Raw genomic sequence first — 21,275 nt, forward strand, 5'->3', positions numbered from 1 at the left:
GAGAACAGAGAGTGATTTGGGATGAGCTCAGAGAGAAGCAACAGCTAGGCTAATGTAGGACATGAGAGACCCTGGCAAGAGCTAGGACTTTATTCTGAGAGCGGAAGTGAGTAGTGTAATTAAGGATACGCTTGTAATAGATTAGGAACAGTTTCCATTAATGTGGACCTGGGTAAATCACATTAGGTTCACTAGACTGCATACAGTGGTATGGACTGAGACATAGCTGTGTGCTACTATAGAAGGGTTTGCAAAATAGCTCCAGAAGAAGACAAAACAAAAAACAAAACCAAGAAACAGTATGTATAATTGTGGAGGTGTAGAGTGAAGCTCAGGGAAAGAGCGCTTGTAAGCCCCTGGGTTCCCAATTCAAGGGTGAAATGTGTTACAAATGTGTTGTAAGGGCTAGCAAATGACCCAACAGATAGAAGGGCCTGCCACCAAGCCTGACTGAATAAACCAAGTTTCAATCCCCGGGTTCATATTGTGGAGAAAAAAGAACTGACTCCTGACTTCCACTCACTCACCATGGTATGCACACACAGACACACACACACACAGACACACACACACACACACACACACACACACACACAGACACACACACACACACACACACTATATATAGTGTGTGTGTGTGTATATATATATACATATGTATAGTGCGTGTACCATATATAGTGTGTGTGTACTATATATACATATATGTGTGTATATATACTGTGCATATGTATAAGTATGTATATATATAACATGTTTTTAAAAGAGGCAACATCCATGCCTATAGATGTACTTATATAGAGAGAGACTATTACATAACATTCTGTTTGCAGGCTGCCCCTAGTGAAAGGTTCAGGCATTATGCTGGCCTGCCCTGTTACCTGGTGGAACAGGCAATACCCTGGTCAGCCCAAGGTTCCATGGGAACTAAGTCTGCACGCAGGTGCAGAGGACCCCTTTAAAAGATAGGTCCCTGCCCATTTATGCTCTCTGTTCCTGCTCTCTGTTTCCTCTGTTTCCCCGCTCTGCTTTGTCTCTACTGTCTCCCACCTATGTTCTCGCTCTGTCTCTCTATGGCAACTGGCCATGGCGGTCAGCCATTACCCTGTTCCTCTTTTCTTAGTCTCACCATTCTGCCGGGCCTTATAATAAACTTATAGTCTTATGTCTCATGTCTCAGCATTTCTCTTTTCTTCTTTTTAAGCAAATGAATAACACCTAGGAAGACCAGGGAGTGGCTAGGAGGAAATGGGAACTAACTTCATAGCATATTCCTTTGTACACTTGAATAGCTTATATTGTATTTGTCTTACTTATTCAGCAAACAAAAGACTTGCTGTCTAAGTTGTGATCACTCTGCTTATTGTGTGGAGAAAGACTGAGCAGGGTGAGACTGGAAAGAGAATGTACTAGAAGGCTCAGGAAATAGGCCAGCTACAAGACAGGTGTGGTTTGGCCTATGGAGTTGGCAATGGGCATGAAGAACAGTGGAAGAATTCAGGAATTCTCATATCTCTGTGGTGGGAAGTTGCTGAGTTTCTCCCAGGTGCTAAAAGCCTCCAAATGCCAGAGTCTGTGAAACATCACACTGAGGAAGATAGTTATGGATGTACCCTACCTTCATATCCACATGCAATTCATAAATCATCCTTATAATTTTGAAAACAAAATCAAAAGCCAGGCATCACAGTGCTGGAGAAGCTTGCTGTCCAGTCAGTCTGGCCAAGTTGGTGAGCTCCAAATTCATTGAGCGCTCTCGTTTCAAAAGGAAGACAGTGGCATTGAACTCTAGCTTTCATGTGTGCCTGTGCATACACACACATGCACGCAATACATGGATGCACACACACACACACACACACACACACACACACACACACACACACACACAATCACCCTAAAGAGTTACACACAAGCCGGGCGTTGGTGGTGCACGCCTTTAATCCCAGCACTCGGGAGGCAGAGGCAGGCGGATCTCTGTGAGTTCGAGGCCAGCCTGGTCTCCAGAGCGAGTGCCAGGATAGGCTCCAAAGCTACACAGAGAAACCCTGTCTCGAAAAACCAAAAAAAAAAAAAAAAAAAAAAGAGTTACACACAAATAAATACATGCCCACACATGCATACACCTCTTATGCCAGACATACACAAGTCACCTTGAAGAATACACATTTCTCAATGGAGCTTGCTTTCTTTGCAGAGAGATGCCAAAGGCCAGTACCTGTTTGACCTCCTTTGCCACCACCTGAACCTGCTTGAGAAAGACTACTTTGGGATTCGGTTTGTGGACCCAGATAAGCAACGGGTAAGTCAAAATTCAGAGCACAAATGGAGCACAGACTTAGCTAACAGGCCTGAATCTTTGGATGTATGTGACTCATTTTCAAAATTTAGTCTCAGGAGTTGGGGACCAGCCAGACCCTGTAGTTGGTGACATCACTTCAGATCATAGCACTGAACCTAAAAGTCACCTGAGCCAGAGTACAGCTGAGGAAACCTTCACAGATGCCCAAAAGGCAACCTCAAGAGCTTAGGTGATTTGCTCACAGCTGCCCACTAGAGGTGTGGATAGAGGGCTAGTGTTTAGGTCCTGGAGCCTGGTGCACAAAGCGGCCATCTCTTGCTTCCCTTCTAGTAAATATGCTGACCTGAGTTTCAGGCAATCTTGTCCTGGTTAGGTAGAGCCTTACTGGGCAATGCCAGCCTGGTCTAGGCAGGACAGAGTGAGCCAGACAGATGCAAGCCCTTGAGCACTTTGTAAAGCCTGTAGTTCTTTCTCCACCCTGGGCAGTAAAGACAGCTGCAGACTGTGGAGCCTCAACAAAGACTGGTGTCTCAGACTGGAGCATTTCCCTTGGGCCCCTGTGTCATCTCCAGCATCACTTCCCCAACCCGCCTCCTCCCTTCTGTGGTCTAGCCGTCTCCCTCTTCAGACCTCAGTCCCTCAGTTCCCCTGCCTGGAGCATGTGTCTCCTTTCCCTCACACTCCACACTCCATAGTTTTCCCCTGACCACCCCTTTTCTTGTTTTGTTTTGTTTTGTTTTGGTTGGTTGGTTGGTTGGTTGGTTGGTTGGTTGGTTGGTTGGTTTTTCTAGACAGGGTTTCTCTGTGAAGCTTTGGAGCCTATCCTGGCACTCGCTCTGGAGACCAGGCTGGCCTCAAACTCACAGAGACCCACCTGCCTCTGCCTCCCGAGTGCTGGGATTAAAGTTGTGCGCCACCAACGCCCGGCTTGTTTTTTGTTTTTGGAGACAGAGATTTTTCTGTGTAACAGCTCTGTCTGTCCTGTATCTCGCTTTGCAAGACAGGCTGGCCTCGAACTCATAGAGATCCACCTGTCTCTGCCTCCAGAGTGCTGGGATTACAGGTGTGTGCCACCCTTTTCTTTTTAGAACATATATTTTTATTTTATTGATGTGTATAGGTGTTTTTCTCTGTGTGTATGCATGCCACGTACACACCAGTGCCCTTGTGGCCAGAAGAGCATGTTGGCTTCCCTGGAGTTGGAGTTACAGGCAGTGGTGAGCTTCCTGACAGGGATGCTAGGAACTGGACCTGGGTCCTCTACAAGAGCAACAACACTTATAACCACTGAGCCGTCTCTTCAGGCCCCAAGGCTACCTTCTTGTCATACTTAAGGTCTTCCCTGACCCTGCTGTATATTCCTCTCTGGTCCTCTCTGTCCTCTAATACCTACCCATCATAGCACTTCTTGCACTGTGTTGTGAAAGCCTTTATCCCAAGGGGGAACACACAGACTGTATTTCATCCATCATTGTCTCCCACGGAGCCAGCACAGGGCCTAGAATGCAGCTGGCACTCAGTAAGCATTTGCTGAAGCAATGAGTTAATGATTGGTGGTGCCTTGATGCTCACCCTCGCCTTCCCAGCCTGCAGACACCTGCAGACATTTCTGCAGCTTTGATTCATCATTCCTTTGCCAACGGTGAAGATGTGCTATTTGGCATCCCTAGGAAGTAGGAAAATACGCAGACACATGCAGGCTGTGTGCTCCTGCTCCCTCACCACCCATGCTCACCTGCCACTCTCCAAAGACACTGTCACAAACCCGACAGAGCGTCATAACTGCTGAAGGGCCCTCCTTCTTAGGTCCGGGATTTCCTCCTCCACTCCCAACAGGACTGTCTCTACTATCATTGGAGGTCTTGGGAGACTAGGAAGACACAGCATCCCAGCACTGCCCAGAACCACGGTATAGGGTGGATATGCCCTTCACCGTGCCACCGTCAAATGCTGTCTGTCCTTGGGTTGTCTGAGCCACTTTGTCCTCCACATCATATTTAGGGCTGTGTGATAAAGATGTGAGTTTTAGCCAGGCGTTGGTGGCACACGCCTTTAATCCCAGCACTAGGGAGGCAGAGGCAGGTGGATCTCTGTGAGTTGGAGACCAGCCTGGTCTACAGAGCTAGTTCCAGGACAGCCTCCAAAGCCACAGAGAAACCCTGTCTCGAAAAACAAAAAAACAAAAAACAAAAACAAACAAACAAACAAAAAAAGATGTGAGTTTTAGAAGACTCTAAGACACCTACCATGAGGGTTTCCTCTGACTAGCCCTGCCCCCACTCTTCATGTATTTAACTCTTCCCTCCCTGCCTGGCAGAGCTGTGAACAGCATCAGTGTTTGGAGATTTACCCTCAATGTTTGTCCCTTGCTCCACCCTGTTGACATGCTGTCCTTAACTCTGGACCTTAGTGTGAGTCCACAAAGTGCCTGGATAGCAAGAAACTGTCCTCGCTGCTCTATGTGCCCATTCTCTAGAAAGTGGTGGCAGCCTTTCTCCCCCAGTATTTGCTCAGGCTAAGCTTTCTCTCTTCTCTTTTTTTTTCTTTTATTTAAATTACCTTTTTTTTCATTTATTTTATATACTGACCACAGTTTCCCCTCTCTCCTCCCATCCCGTCCCCCACCCTGGCTTTGCATCTACACCCCTCCCCATCCATCTGTCCCCATCCACCCCGCCCACCTATTCCTCCATCTCCTTTCAGAAAGGAGCAGGCCTCCCATGGGCTTGAACAAAGCATAACACTTCAAGCTGAGGGCAAGACCAAGCTCCTCCCCCTTGTGTCAAGGCTGGGCGAGGTAATCCAGCATGGGGAACAGGTTCCCAAAAGCCAGTTAGTGCCAGGGACAGGTGATCTCACTGCTAGGAGTCTTGCATGCAGACCAAGCTAAACATCTACCACACACATGCTGAGGGCCTAGGTAGGTCCCATGCAGGCTCCCTAACTGTTGGTCCAGAGTCCAGCAGTCCAGCTCAGGTCAGCTGTCTCCATGCGTTCCCCTGTCATGACTCCTCTGGCTCACGCAGTCTCTCCTCCCTCCCTTTCTTCAGAAAGACTCCTGGAGCTCAGCCCAGTGCTTGGCTGTGGATCTCTGTATCTGTTTGCATCAGTTACTGGATGGAGTATCTGATGACAATTAGGGTAGTCACCAATTTGATTACAGGAGAAAGCCAGTTCAGGCACCCTCTCCACTATTGCTGAGTCTTAGCTGGGGTCATCCTTGTAGATATTCCTGAGGGGTTCCCTGGTGCCAGGCATCTCTCAAACCCTAAAATGTCACCCACATGAAGATGTCTCTTTCATTACTCTCCCCTGTAGGGAGACACACTAGCCCCGCCCAATGGCGCCTGAACAGGGACATGAACCCTGGACCCTCAGATTAAAAGTCTGATGCTCTACCGACTGAGCTATCGGAATTGTAGGGAGACGCCCTAGCCCCTCCCACTCCCCCTCCATCCCACCCCTAACCTGCCTCTTGCACCTACCCAACCCGCTCTCTCAAATTCCCATCTTCCATCTCCCCCACCCCTGCCCCCAGTTTACCCAGGAGATCTCTTCTATTTCCCCTTCCCAGGGAAATCCATGCATCCTTCTTTGGGGCCTCCTTGTTATCTAGCCTCTCTGGGGCTGTGGATTGTAGGTTGGTTATCCTATACACTACTTCTAATATCTACTTATGAGTGAGTACATACCATGTTTGTCTTTCTGAGTCTGGGTTACCTCACTCACAATGATTTTTTTCTAGTCCATTTGCCTGCAAATTTCATGAGGTCTTTGTTCTTTACAGCTGAGTAATACTCTATTGTGTAAATGTACCACATTTTCCTTATCCATTCTTTGGTTGTTTCCAGATGCTGGCTATTACAAATAATACTACTGCTGTGAACATAGTTGAGCAAGTGGCCTTGTGGTATGATTGAGCATCCTTTGGGTATATGCCCAAGAGTAGTATAGCTGGGTCTTGAGATAGATTGATTCCCAATTTTCTGAGAAACCTCCGTACTTATTTCCAAAATGGCTGCACAAGTTTGCACTCCCATAAGCAATGGAGGAGTGTTCCCCTTATTCTACATCCTCTCCAGCATAGGCTGTCATCAGTGTTTTTGATCTTAGCCATTCTGACAGGTATAAGATGATATCTCAGAGTCATTTTGATTTGCATTTCCCTGATGACTAAGGATGTTGAACAATTCCTTAGGTGTCTTTAGTCATTTGAGATTCTTCTGTTGACAATTCTGTTTAGATCTGTACCCCATTTTTAATTGGATTATTTGGTATTTTGATGTCTAGTTTCTTGAGTTCTTTGTGTATTTTGGAAGTCAGCCCTCTGTCAGATGTGGGGTTGGTGAAGATCTTTTCCCATTCTGTAGGCTGCTGTTTTGTCTTATTAACAGTGTCATTTGCTTCTCAGTTTCAGGAGGTCCCATTTATTAATTGTTGATCTCAGTGTCTGTGCTACTGGTGTTATATTCAGGAAGTGGTCTCCTGTACCAATACATTCAAGGTTACTTCCCACTTTCTCTTCTATCAGGTTGAGTATAAGTGGATTTATGTTAAGGACATTCTGTCCTTAGCTGTGGACTTCAGTGTGGGGCCACAAAGTACCTGGATAGCAAGAAACTGTCCTTGCTGCTGTACATGCCCATTCTCTAGAAAGTGGTGGGATTTTCCTGGCAGTGTTTGTTCAAGCTAAGTGTTCTCTCTTTAAAAGGGAGGGGGGCTTATACACCCAGATGACTTCATCTCCCCCAGAGCTAGTGGTATATAAAGTAAAAGGGCAAAATGTGTCCAGTTGATCATTTTTTTTTAGTTAGGTCAGAATGTGCTTGAGGAGAAAAAGGATGTATGTAGAGTTAATCAAGATTAAGGAAGGACGAACAAGAGAAGATTTGGAAGGAGGAAACATGGCCTTTTATGGAAAGAAAGCTCAGCTGGAGGTTAACGTAGACTGAGCACCAACTCTACCTGGTGCTAAGCCAAGAGCCCTATTCAGTTCTGTCATGTAATCCTTAAGGCAAGTGGCGTGAGACTCTAGACAAGTAGATGAAGACAACTTGTCCAACCAAGGTAAGTGGTGATGCCCGTCCAGAGCCCAGGGGTAGCAGGTTCTATAGACTGTATGGTTTCCTGGGTGTCATGCTGAAGTCACAGGGTAGCCCAAGAGTGGGGTGATTCCATGTCTCAGAAAGGGGAACATGGGGTACAGAGGCCTGAGAGAGTCCTGGGAGACCTTACATGACCTGTGATGATGTTATTCTAAATCCACTAGTTCATGGTAGAGGTAGAGGAGGTGAATGCCTCACTCCCAGAGGTATGAGGTGAACTTCCTCCTCCAGGCTCCATGGTGGTCTCGACAGCTCCATCACTGCTTGCTCACTGAGTGTCTTTGGGGCTCCTACCTCCCCATCCTTCTGGGGGAGCTGCCTCATGCCACGCCCTGCTGTTTCAACTCAGCCTGAGCCTCTGCCCTCTGCGACTTTTTTTTTTTTTTTGCTACCTTTCAAGCCACAGGATGTGAAGATTGTTCCACTTTGACCTGTTTCCTTCTTAATCTTGCCTCTTTCCCTGATACTACCTCATGCTATTTACTATTAGATCTGGGACTCAGCCTACAAGAGTCTACAATATGTCACCATATTGCTGGGACAATCTGAAGCTTTCTCCACTGGATCTCTAAAATCCCTCAGACAAGCTGTGACAGCTTTCCAACTCTTCTGAGATTCTCCAGCTTCATTCTTCTCCTAAGCTCTCACCACAGTCCAAACAAAAGCCATCTCTTGCTACTGCCAAGGGGAGGAGCCTCTTTGTCTTCCCTTTGCTGATCACATGTCTTGGTCATTCCATCTTATTTTGTTTTCCTTACCTGTCAGTCTAAGGATGCTCTGTTTACTGTATCCCTGACATTGGCTGTGTCCTCCCCACTATACAGCCCTAGTTTGCTTTGAACCAGCCAGGCCTCCTGCACCTTCCCAGGCAAGGCTGCAAGCTCCAGCTGCTTCCATGCAATCACCCCTCTTGTCTCTGCTTCCCTGCGAAGCAGAGCTGCGGTGGGCCGTGTAATGTGAGAAGGGCCTCTTAACCATGCTGTAATAAGTTGCCAGCCTCGTGGGAGCTCGGATCAGAGGAAGCAAGAGAGCAGAATGTCAGCCCAGATTATCCATGTGGAGCTGACAGAACTGGCTCTTAGTGGGTCCATTAACTACATGACCCACAGCCCAGCCCAGGAGCTGAGAGCTGGGAACTGAGGGAGGCCAGATGCTGTCTGGCTACTTTCCTGCAGAAGAAGGTCCCTGCCAAGACTAAGTGGAAGTAGCCAGGAAAGAAAGCACCAAGGAACCCATCCTTTGTCCATTCTACAACTGCAAGTTGCCCACATGCTAGGTAGGCCCTAGCAATTATTTGGTAAACAAGTCATTTCCTGTCCTCAGGGAACTTATAGCTAGCATCTTTAAGCTACCTCCAAGCAGTCAGCCCCCAAATAATAGAAGCTTCAGCTACCTACCAATCAGAAAGTTACTTACTTAATATAAAAGCAACAAGCATCAGTAATGAATTTTATAAACTGATCTATAATGAGCTGAAGCTGGGGAAAAATGCTCAGCCATTAAGAGCACTTCCTGCTCTTCCAGAGGACCCAAATTCAGTTCTCAGCACCCACACAGAAGAGCAGCTCACAACCACCACTATTCTAGCTTTCAGGTTTCTGATGCCCTCTTCTGGTCCCCATGGACACATGTACTCACATGGCGCGCACATGTGCGTGCACACACACACACACACACACACACACACCAAATAAATAAATGAATAAATATAAATATTGTATTTCATATAATATTTATTTCATATTTCATATAATAAATATTATTACATATCAATAAATAAATAAATATCTTTAAAAGAGAGAGAGAAAGAGATTAGAATGGCCTCATTGCTGCCTTCCCCCAAGCTCAAGTGACATGAGGGAGAACGAAAAATGTAGTGTTACTATATTCTAGCTATAAAAATCCATGAGAGACAGGATACTATTCTACACATTTGGTTACAGATAATTATCACAAGAAACTAAGATTTTGAACAGCCTAGTGTGCCAGGAGAGCGTGAGTTACAAAAGGACTGACTACCTCTGTTACTCAGAATAAAACGGAAGTATATGCCAGATATCTCTAGGCCCGATTCTCTCTGAAATCTCTTCTTGACAATAGATTTTAGAGTTGCCACCAACACCCTCCTCCCCACTCCTCTGCCAAAAGAAGTTGGCCTTTAGCACAATGCACACCCAACATTAGGCCCAGCATCTCTCTACTCAAGCCAAGCCCACTGTACACACATGCATAGTTATATGTGCCTGTGGACCTGCCAGGAACAGGGCTGAAAGCTTTGGCGCCCTGCTTTGGGAGGTGTCTCCAGGAAGTCTGGGAATGGTACCTGAAGCAGAGACGATTTTCCCTTCACAGCTGGTCCATCATGGGTGCTTATTACAGAACTCTGCTTCCCTCTCCAAACCTCTATACATAATGAGCGTTGGGGCTGCTTTTACTCCAGGAAGATTGCATTCTGTCTCGCCATTTCAATTGGATAAAAACAGTTTTCACATGACACTGCTTCTCACGGGGGCTTGCCTTGTCTTGTGTTCTCTGTTTCAGCATTGGTTGGAGTTTACAAAGTCAGTGGTGAAGCAACTGAGATGTGAGTATTCATGAAGAATCTAAGCTTTACCACTGGGAGGAGGGGAGAAAACCCCCAAGGGTAGTAAGACTTGTTTACATATGTAATTTTCCACTGTTCTAATATATTGTTGCCCTACCCACAAAAAGTTTTTTTTTAGTTTAGCCTACATGTATGTATGTATTGCACCATATGTGTGCCTGGTATCCTGGAGGCCAGAAGAGGACATCAGGTCCCCTGGATCTGGAGTTACAGATGGTTGCAAGCCACCATGTGGGTGCTGGGAATTGAACTTGGGTACTCAATAGTGCTCCCAATGATGAGCCTTCGGTCTAGCCCAAACGGGGATTATTTTTCTTACGGTTCAAGGAGGACTCCAGGGAGAACCTTACACTAGGAGAGGATCCCAGTCGTCTGCTAACGGTTGCCTTTTCCTGCAGCCCAGCCCCCATTCACCATGTGTTTCCGTGTGAAGTTCTACCCTGCAGACCCAGCTGCCCTGAAAGAAGAAATAACCAGGTGAGGCTGGCATGCAGCTCCCGGCCACGATGGCCTGTGGGGGAGGGTGGGAGCCTTGGATTTGAAGTGCCCCGCTCTCTTTGGGGGAATGCTTTCTAGATAGAGCCTGCACTGTGTATTCTTGCCTCCCACTTTCTTTGCTCCCTGCCTCTGGAGATGGAGCAGCAGAAACTTCCCTCTTTTGAGTTTCTGATTGCTTACTCTACAAGGGATCTAGAGTAACTAATTGCTCAACAGCATTTTTTCTCTTGACTATAATGTGGCTCTATTGATGGTTTTGGAGCCGGCTATGTTGCTGCTTGATTTCAGGCTTGGAAATAGACTCCGGTGGCCCAAAGGATATACTTGGGAAATAACGAGGAGTGACATGGGAAGGCAGGGTGGAAAACATTGAGATTCTAGATCCAAACCAGTAGATCCTAGCATGCTGTTTGAGTACGTGCATGAAGCCCTCTTCATTGTGGGAATCGTGTTCTGGGGCAGGCATGCTATGAGTCCTGTCTCTTCCACTGGACAAAGAGAACAAGCCTCTAGCCCACAGCCACCCTGCAAGAGGATTGGTGAATAGGATCTGCCCAGCTCCCCAGGGCTTTGTGCATCTAAACCAGACTTATCCTAAGCCTTGCTTCTGAGATCCAGAACTTCTGTGTTTCTGGGATCCCTTTTTTTGTCACGAGCAAAACCCTGGTGTTGACCTTTGGCAGGTGGGACCATTGAGGAAGAAATGGCACTGACTACTCTAACTCCCTCCCCACTGCCTTGGAGAAAGCAAAGTCAGAAAAGAGGTGGCTGCCATCATATAGACAACTTGTCCCACACCTATAGTCTTGAGATCTGGTTTGGATCCTAAACTACTTTTAAAAATCCCAGGAAACAGAAGACGAAGGAATGCAGAATCCTTTTCATTACTGGGGAAGAGCATGCTGCTGGCTTTATAGCACATGAAAGGGATAGAGGGTTCTCTCAGAAGAGAAATCAGAAAAAGGAGAGAGGATGAGAAACAGGAAGGTAGTGTAGAGGAGACAAGGAAGGCATCAGGGAGGGCAAGTGGCTTCAGTGTGCGTTGAGGAGAATCTTCTGGACTCAAGACCAGGAAGGCTGCCTCCTGCACATGCACAGAGCTGTGTGTACTCGCCAGCTATAAAGCTCAGAGGACAGCAGTGTGAAAGTGAGAACTGTGGGTTCTGCTCATCCTCATGGGACTGAAAGTGACTGCCACCATCCTAATGAGCAGCCCTGTAGCTTCAGACAGGTCCAGGGGGACAGGGCCACTGTGTTTACCAACTTGAATTGACAGGTGTTTTGTCAGAACACACTGCCTCTCATGACCTGAGCTCCCTTCTCCTGCTGAAAGTGCTAGAGCAGACCCTGTCTACTCTTGTCTAGGCCAGAACAAACTTAACACCTTGATTTTTGGTTTTTTTGTTTGTTTGTTTTGGTTTTTCAAGACGGGGTTTCTCTGTGTAGCCCTGACTGTCCTGGAACTTAATTTGTAGGCCAGGCTAGCCTCAAACTCACAGAGAACTGCCTGCCTCTGCCTTCTGAGTGCTGGGATTAAAGGCATACGCCACCATCACCCAGCCAAACTTAACACTTGGGTTAAAAGCCAGCTCCTCTCCTCCTACCACCACCAGCACTGCCTGTTCTCCTTGTCATTGGCCCCACAGTAGGGCTGAAAGGAATTGGTCTAGCAATTTTGTGACTGCCCTTAGACACAGGGCTTTCTAATGGTTTTTCTTGACTAGTAGAAGCTCACCATCGATTTTTTTTTAAATCAAATGTAACTATATTGTCTTAACATACTGGCCCTCCTATCAAGAAGCCACATAAACCTGGTAGCTCAAATCCACTTACTTAGTTCAAGTCACATTACTTCCTGACTGCAGGGCTTGGCCATACATTATTCAACTGCACTGACCTTTGGACAACTCACAGAATGAGAATAGTAATATCTAATTCTGCAAATTACTGGAATGATTAACCAGTTCACTAGCTTATTTTTGTTTGTTTGTTTTAATTATTTAGTGTGTGTGTGTGTGTGTGTGTGTGTGTGTGTGTGTGTGTGTGTACACATGTGTACAAGTGTGTGGGTGGGTACATGCCTGCTCACATGCAGAAGCCAAAAGAGGTCACCAGATCTTTCAGTGTTAAAGTTACAAGCATGCTGGCTTGTAATATGGGTGCTGGGATGTAAATGCCAGTTTTCATTATTGTATAACTTGTACTCTTAACCATCCAGTCATATCTTCTTCCTCCTCCTTCTCTTCCTCCTCCATTTTGTCATCATCATAGTCATCTTCTCCTTATTCTTTGTTTTTTTAAAAAAAAAATGGGCTGAAGAGATGGCTCAGTGGTTAAGAGCAGTGACTGCTCTTCCAAGGCACCTGGGTTTAATCCCCAGCATCCACTTGGCAACTCACAATTGTCTGTAATTTCAGGATCCAACACCCTCACACAGACATACATACAGGCAAAAACACCAACAAAATAAAATTTAAAAAAAAATTTCAGGCCAGGTGTGGTAGTTCATGCCTATAATCCCAGCAGTTAGGAAAAGGAGGCAAAAGGATCAGGAGCCATCCTGTCTACATAGAAAATTTGAGGCCAGGGCTAAAGAGAGAGTGCAACGGCTAAGAGCACACATTGCTCTTGCAGAGACCTGCATTTGGTTCCCAGCATCCACATCAGGTAGCTCACAACCATCTTTAACTCTAGTTCCAGGACATCTGATACTTTGTCTAGCCTCCTTGGGTATCACGTACACTTTGGGTACAAAGGCACATGTACAGGCAAAACACCTGTACACATAAAAGCTTTTTAAATTTAAAAAAAACAGGTAATGGTGGTGCACACCTTTAATCCCAGCACTTGTGAGGCAGAGGCAGGTGGATCTCTGTGAGTTCAAGTCCAGTCTGGTCTCCAAAGCTAGTTCCAGAAAAGCCAGAGCTGTTACACAAACCCTGTCTCAAAGGAAAAAAAAAAAAATTGAGGTCAATCAGGCTTACATAAGACTGTGTCTTGAATGGGGGCATAGGGGAGTTGGAAGGGGTGGATATGATCAATATATTGTATGAATGTATGAAACTCTGGCTCACAAAACCAAATAATTAAACATATAAAACAAGCATTTATTATCACAGATTCTGTGGGTCATAAATCCAGACAAGGCTCTGTTGAGCATGTTACTATGTAGCCTAAGCTGGTCTTGAACTCATGATTCTCTACCTCCACCTCCTTAGTGCTGAGATTACAGCCTGTGTCACCATGCCCAGTGGAGGGTCTTAAACTTCCTCCTACACTTCCAGCCCCCACTGAGTGAAGCCTCAGTGTGCTCCTTGCCAAATTGATTACATGGTCCATGACAACACAGCACTGGGATCATGGCCAGGCCTCTTACCAAGTCAGCAGACTTCAAGGACAATGACAAGTGTAATGGCACCTCCATTGTCTGTATGTGTCCTCCTGAACCACCTCAGATGATTTCCCCTCCATCTTTACCTTGCCAGCCTTCTTTCCCCAGAGTGCAATTTTCTCATATTGTCGGTACTGTGATCTGTGGGGTGCCTGGCCTGATTTGTAGTTTTTGTCCCTCCCTGTAACATTCTGTAAAGTCATGGAATTAGCCCTTTGTTTCCCGCTCACATCCCTACTGCTCTTGAGAGAGCCAGTACCTGCCCCAGCCTCACTTGGCACCCACAATCCATTGCTGGCTTTGAGCCCTTCATATTATCCCACCTTGCTGCCAAACTAATTTAGCTGTCGGTATGTCATTTTTCACCCCCCTGGCAATCTTGATCCTAAATTTCACTGCCATCTCAGCCATTCCTACTGAACTATGCTGAGATGAGCTGGAGAGTAAAGACCTCTGCTTAAGTGGCTGGAGAGATGGCTCAGTGGTTGAGAGCACTGACTGCTCTTCCATAAGACCTGGGTTCAATTCCCAGCACCTAATGGAGGGTCACAGCCATCTGTTAACTCCAGTTCTAAAGGATCTAACACCCTCCTCCGTGGGCACTGCGCACAGTGATACAGGCAGGCAAAACAGCTATACACATAAAGATAAATATTAAATAAAGAGAGAAAGTGAGTATCAGTTAAAAATGGGAGAGGGGAACTCTGCTTCATCTTACCCATCAGGCCCTTCCCACAGGACAAATTTAGCTTCCAAATCCTGATTAATTTCCTTTGTCATTTTTGTCTTTAAATAATAAGTAGTTTTTTTTTTGTTTTTTTGTTTTTTTTTTTTGTCTAGACTGGTGATGAGACCAAGAAAATGGAGAGTTAGGTACCAGATTTAGCTTTTACCAGGGACTGCAGGTGGATAAACTCTTTGAGAGATCAAGTATGAAAAGAAACTGATACAGCTGCACTTTCCCAGGCGGCAGAGGGCCTGGCACACGATAGGGGTTGGAGGGATTCGATAGAGGGAATGAATGTGTGCAAGAGCACATGGCGTCCCCATTCACTTATTCTTTCAGTGGATATTATCCGAGCCTCCGTCAGGCTAACGTGGACTGCCAAACCCCTCTGGGAGGGACAGAAAGTAAGTGTTTTGGGCTTTTGGAACCATATGGTCTCTGTCACAACTACTCAGTTCTGTCTGTGCCATTCGGAAGCAGCCATAGATGATGCATGAATGAGTGAGCAAGACCATTTCCAGCAAATCTTGATTCCATTAGAAAGAAGAGCAGTGGGTCCTACATGCCAGCCCTGGCTAAGACACCAGGAAGACCTGGATTCAAATCTCACGTTATTTTTAGCTAGGAGACAGGGCTTGCAGCAGTACATCTCTGCATTTTTTTTCCTCATATGTGAAAGTGGGACAGAAATGGCAGTTACTCATGGAGTTATTGGAGGCTTGAATGAGGAAGTGTGTATGTGTGTGGCAGGGGAGTTTGGGGCACAGTGTGCACTCAGAAAGGGGGGGCTGCTTGTTTCATGCTGTCATCTGTCTCCCCTTCCTTTATATGTAACTCTGAGAGGAGTGACTGTGGTTCCAGAGTACCTGTGAAGTTCCTAGCCTTGTGAAGGACAGAAAGAGATAAGCAAAGCTTTAAAAATAAAACAAATAAAAAACCAAGGGTCAGCGAGATGGCTCAATGGGTAACCATGCTTGCTGAGCAACCCTGACAACCTGAATTCCTGCCATCTGAAACCCCAGGCTCAGCACTCCTAACCTGAGGTGGGGACGGAGTGGGGGTGGGGGACATGACTGGTGTACCTAAACAGCACAGCAAGAGAAGAGAGACCTGCCTCAAAAACAAACCCGCAGGTCTGAGTTCAGTCCCTGGCACTACATAGTAGAAGCAGAGAACCAACTCTCTGACCTCAACACACATATTCACACTAAATAAAAAATAAAATATTTTTTTAAAAAATTAGTGTGTATAGCCAGACTATAGTGGTGCCCACCTTTAATCCCAGTACTTAAGAGGCAGAGGCAGAGGCAGGTGGATCGCTATGAGTTTGTGGCCAGTCTGGTCTACAGAACAAGTTCCAGGACAGCCAAGGCTACCCAGAGAAAAATGAAAGTGTGTGTGTGCCCACAGAAACCAAAAGTGGGTATTGAATCCTCTGAACTGAAGTTCCAGGCAGTAAATAGAAGCCTTGTGGAAACTGAACTCAGGTCCTCTGGAAGAACAGCAAGCAATCTTATCCACTGAGCCATCTCTCCAGTCCGTGTGTGTGTGTGTGTGTGTGTGTGTGTGTGTGTGTGTGTGTGTGTGTGTGTGTATGTATGTATGTAGGGAGAGGGAAAGGGAAGGGGGAGAGGGGGAGAGAGAGACAGAGACAGACAGAGAGAGAGAGAGAGAGAGAGAGAGAGAGAGAGAGAGAGAGAGAGAGTTTAAGGCAATTCTCTCTCCTCTGATAGCTAAAGGAATTACCACAGGGTAGAAAAGCACTAGGCCCAGAATCCGAGCCTGAATTGTTACTGACGGGTAATAGTAGACAAGTCATGCCACATCTCTGGATACGTCTCCTCAGCTGTGAGTCAAGGGAACTCTTTCTTAACTCTGGATCTGAGGAACAATAGCACCTGGCTGTGCTAGGCAGGCTGATCCCTGGATTTGATAGATCCATCTTAATTATTCACTCTGCACGATGCCAGCTTTTCTTGGCCAAAGTTAGGGCCAAGTGGGTTTGGTGGAGGAGAGGAAGGGCTCTTACAAACTCCCAGACGGAAGTCCTCACCTTCCCTTTGGTTTGAGGGAGGGACCACGTCTTGATGTGGTCACGGGGATACTTTAGCAACACAGTTGCCTTGATGGCAGAGCTTCACACAAGATAGTCCCCAGAGGCCTTGTGCGGTGAGAGCACACCCGTGTCTTGTTGCGGGAATAGGTCTAATGGTGCTATGGTCATGTGGGGTACAGTTTCAGCACCAAGTCAACCCAAAACGTTCTAGACACCACTGTGGCAGAATCAGGGGACCTGGTGAAGACATTGGAGAGTCTGTTAGTGAGATCATTTCTTCCTGCTCTCTAGTGACTTGTTTTCCTTAGGGTATAACTTGCCATCCTTTCCTCCCTCCTTCCTCCCTCCCCCCTCTGTTCGCACTGCTTGAGAGTTTCTATGACCTTCCCCCTGAGCTCCCTACAGCTGTCCTAAAATCAGAAGTCCGAAGGACTGCCAGCCTCAGAGAGCTATGTACATTCATTCCACCTCACCCTGGACATCTGCCATGGGCCCATCCTTGCAGAGCAGCACCTTGCAGAGCAGCAGTCTTCTCTGTGAGGAAGGCTGGCAGCTTGCATTCAGTGAGGATCAGAAACTCTAGAGAAACCACAGGAGCACCTCTGACATGCTGCCCTAGGGGGATGTTCTCAGTCTGTGGCAGAGAATCACCATCCAGATCTGTGGGTACTGTTTGAAACATCTCCCTTCATCCAGGGTACCCTGACCCAGATTTTCAGTCATAGATGAGAGAGCATCAAGGAGGAATGATATGTGAATCTGAGCCCAGGAAGTGAGCAATGAGTTGGGGCAAAGGTTGTAGCTGCATCCTGCCAAAACCTGTGGAAGGTGGGAGTTGGAACAGTGAGAGGCAGGGAAGTGCTCGCTCGCCTCTCCCACACACCGTTTGGCATTTCACTGTGGGAAGCAGAGTGCAGACAAGCTGGATTTGATAGATCCATCTTAATTATTCACTCTGCACGATGCCAGCTTTTCTTGGCCAAAGTTAGGGCCAAGTGGGTTTGGTGGAGGAGAGGAAGGGCTCTTACAAACTCCCAGACGGAAGTCCTCACCTTCCCTTTGGTTTGAGGGAGGGACCACGTCTTGATGTGGTCACGGGGATACTTTGGCATTTCTTAGGACTCTGCCTCTTATATGCAAGTCATGTGAGGAGCTTGGTAAAAGGTGCAGGCTCCAAATAATGCCAATATTGCTGGTGTGGGGCTATACTTGGAGTAGCAAGACCCCAGGAGAGGTAAGAAAGCTCCTTGACTGATTATCTGTTCTCTAAGCCCAGAACTCACTCTCCTACTTCCACCAAAAGTTGCACTGTTGATGGTTCTCTTTCTCTCTGGGCATTTTTACATGATTAACTGGACCTGTAATTCAGACTGAATGTAAAACAGGGAACCAGTTATCCAAGGAAGTCCTAAATTCTGCTGGTGGAAATTAGTGGAACTGAGGGGACTTACGCTATAGTTCCATTACTCCTTGCTCTGCCAGGGATGCTGTAGTCATGTATGGCTGTCTAACAAAGAACCGTCAACCTTAGCTTAAAGTAGCAGGCCATGTCAGAACTTCCGTCGGTGAGTCCAGGGGTGGCTTAGCTAGGAGCCTCTGGCTCAGGATCAGTCATGGACCAGCTGGGACTTTATTCATCTGAGGGCTTTCATGTGACTGTTGGCAGAAAGTGTCCCTCTTCCCCATGGGCCTTTCTGTAGGACAGCATAAGCATCATCAGATAGAGTGAATGGTCCAAGAGAAAGAGCAAGCAGCTGTGATGACTGATGAGACAATCACTGTTTTGTTCTGTTACTGACAGTGAATCACTAAGGCCAGCCCCTACAAGGTGACAATTCAGGGGGATCTCATGAAATGAAGTATGAAGGATCAGTGGATGTGTTTTTAAACCACCACAGGTGCCTCCTGGCCACGAAGCCAGTGGAAGAGAGGACCCTCTCAAGGAACAGATGCACCTCGCCTCATAGCCTTAGGCTGGCTCTTGTCGGTTGATTTGTGAGAGTATGCTCACCTCTCGGCACTCTGGAAAAAAAAAAAAAAAAAAAAAAAAAAAACACTTCCAAATGGGAAACTGTCAGCTCCATCCCACTGTGTCAGAGGCGATCCAACTGCTTAAGAAACTACAGAGCAGTTGCAGTCTCAGAGCGCAGTATAATGAATGCAATGTTAAAGAGCCAGGGCCAGGAGTCCCGAAGTTGTGAATTTGGATCTGGCTTTTTACCATTTAGTTGTGTGTTTGTGGAGAAAACCACTAAAGCCTCAGCTTTATCTGGAAAAGGTGAAGGTAATAATAGTGCCTATTTCAAAGTGTAGTGTAAGAATTAAATGAGATATTAGATGTGAATAATACAGCGTCTGCCCCAGCAGACAGGTATTCCGTGCAGGTACTAGCTCCTGTCTTGATACCTTGCCTCACATATACATTCTGTTCTAAAAGATGTTGGCCACAAGCACCTACTTTTCTGCTCCTACATGAGAGCCACTTCTCACGTTTGTTTACTACCTGGGAGCATGTGCTCTCGTACACACACACACACACACACACACACACACAGGAGTGCACATGTGAGTACAAGTACCTGCAGTATCCAGAAGAGGGTGTCAAGATGTCAGATACCCTGGAACTGGAGTTACCAATGGGTTGTATGAGCCATCCAATATGGGTGCTGGGAACCAAACTCAGGTCCTCCTCATGAACAGTATATACTTTTAACCACAAGCCATCTCTCTAGCCCCTCGCTTATTCCTTTTTATTTGGATTTGAAGAGATCTGATTGACCTCTGCCAATAACCTACAGGGGGACAGATTCTAATGCCCAGCGTAGGCTGAACTCTTTCCTTGACATATGCCTTCACCCACCATTCCACTCTTAATAGGGCCCAAGGCGGGCCCTATTTCCTCATCCCTGATGGCACAGTTTTTCTCGATTGTATCAGACTGGCAGGGGCTGGTTCCCTCCAGATCCCAGCACTTTGGTGGTCGGAGGGAGGGGGAGTAAGGGGGGAGGGCCAGGGGAAAGGGGGAGGTGCTTTTGCCAGGGAGTAATATGTCTATGTTGCACTATAGAGGAAACAGATAAGTTGTTTTGATCTGAACCTTAAACAATTAATAGTTCAGAGTGAAGTACCTGAGAGCCTGCAAGGAAATGGAAAATGTATTTGTTCTGTGGTCTGAAAAAAAAGTTTAATGTAGGAAAAAATGCCCTGACAAAGATTTTGATAGGCTTATATTACATATTTATGTCTTTAAAGCAATCAAAGCAATCCTTTCTAGTTCATTCGCTGTTTTCTCTGCAGGTACTTAGTCTTCCTGCAGATCAAAAGGGATCTCTACCATGGCCGTCTCCTCTGTAAAACGTCGGATGCCGCCTTGTTAGCTGCCTATATCCTTCAAGGTAATGACTTTGGACAGGATAAATTTGCTTTTCACGCTAAGTCCTGATTACATTATTCCATTTATAACAGATGACAACTTCTTAGATCAAAACAGCTTCTAACTTGAAGCAAGTTAAAGGATTTTTCCTGGGTTGTCTAGAGTCAAAAAGCCCAGAGCCCTCCTGCACCCAAGGTCTCATTACTTAGCCCCTTGAGTCATCATTTTAATCTTGTCCTGTACCCTGCACGTTAATGTTTCTGTGAGGCTGAAGAGTAATCAGTCACTTGTCCCCACCCTCTCATGCAAATTGCCAGAGTGTGAGGCATGATGGGATTCTGGTGTCTGTTTTGTAGACCTCTCAGCAGAGAATGCTCTATGTTGCACGAATGCTCAAGTGAGAAGCCATTTCCTGAGGAAGAGTTGAGCTTCTTGCTGCTGATTCCCAGACTGGCTCTGGGACCTGCCATGCCCTTCCCTCATGAAATGCTGAGGCCTTTCAAGTGCCACTCCTTGGAATCTTCTTAATCCTCCAGTCTGAAACTGTTATTAACAACAGGATCATCCGGACCTAAAACCATAAAGTTCCCATTAAAAACAGGAACCCTTGATTGTGACTCAGGGAACTCTCAGCAGCAACTTAAGGAGGATCTGCAAAGAGCTCGCTGGCAGGAAAAATACCAGACCTGTGGTACAAGGAGGAAAGTGAGCCCACTGGGGGCTCTGGCTCTGAGAGTGCCATTTCAGTACCAGCCAACGGGAAGTGGAGCAGGTGCTTGTGTGTCCAGAGATACCCAGAGAGTCCCTCTTTCTTTTATAAAGAGGAAGCTGGCCTGCTCTGCTTGCAATGTTAAACTCTAGTCTTTTCCTCATGTCCACCCTGATAATTATATTGTTTTGTTGTTTTTTTTTTTTTTCAGAAAAAATTTAGTCACCAACACCAATATTTTCCCCTTGAAGCTTTTCAAATAAAATAAAAGTAAATGATCTCAAGGTCAAGGTCACTCATACCTCAAGGAACAAGATCTCTTGTTAAATGACAAAAAAATTCCTTGGAATTTGGAGTTTGATTAGATTTTTGTTTGCTTGTTTTAAACATATGGTTTCACTAAGTTGTCCAGGCTGATCTTGAACTCTTGGGCTCAAGTGAGCCTTCTGCCTCAGACTCCCCAATGCTTGAGGCTACAGACATCTACCACCACCACACTTAGCCCTGAG

General features: G+C 46.3%; 1 protein-coding gene across 5 annotated transcripts in view; it reads left to right on the plus strand.

The window, feature by feature from the left end:
* Window positions 1–21,275, plus strand: part of Frmd5 (FERM domain containing 5) — a 273,476-nt gene that overhangs the window by 223,858 nt on the left and 28,343 nt on the right. For 3 of the 5 annotated variants that reach the window (XM_027422012.2, XM_027422007.2, XM_027422010.2), the window contains exons 2-5: window positions 2,198–2,302; window positions 9,949–9,991; window positions 10,411–10,489; window positions 19,982–20,079. In XM_027422012.2, the coding sequence (XP_027277813.1) occupies window positions 2,198–2,302; window positions 9,949–9,991; window positions 10,411–10,489; window positions 19,982–20,079 (325 nt within the window). Of the gene's footprint in view, window positions 1–2,197; window positions 2,303–9,948; window positions 9,992–10,410; window positions 10,490–19,981; window positions 20,080–21,275 lie in introns of those variants that run through there. The other 2 variants (XM_035446799.1, XM_035446800.1) reach the window with 2 other exon arrangements.

This window comes from Cricetulus griseus, chromosome 6 (genome assembly GCF_003668045.3).
Source record: "Cricetulus griseus strain 17A/GY chromosome 6, alternate assembly CriGri-PICRH-1.0, whole genome shotgun sequence".
In the NCBI taxonomy this organism is placed as follows: domain Eukaryota; kingdom Metazoa; phylum Chordata; class Mammalia; order Rodentia; family Cricetidae; genus Cricetulus; species Cricetulus griseus.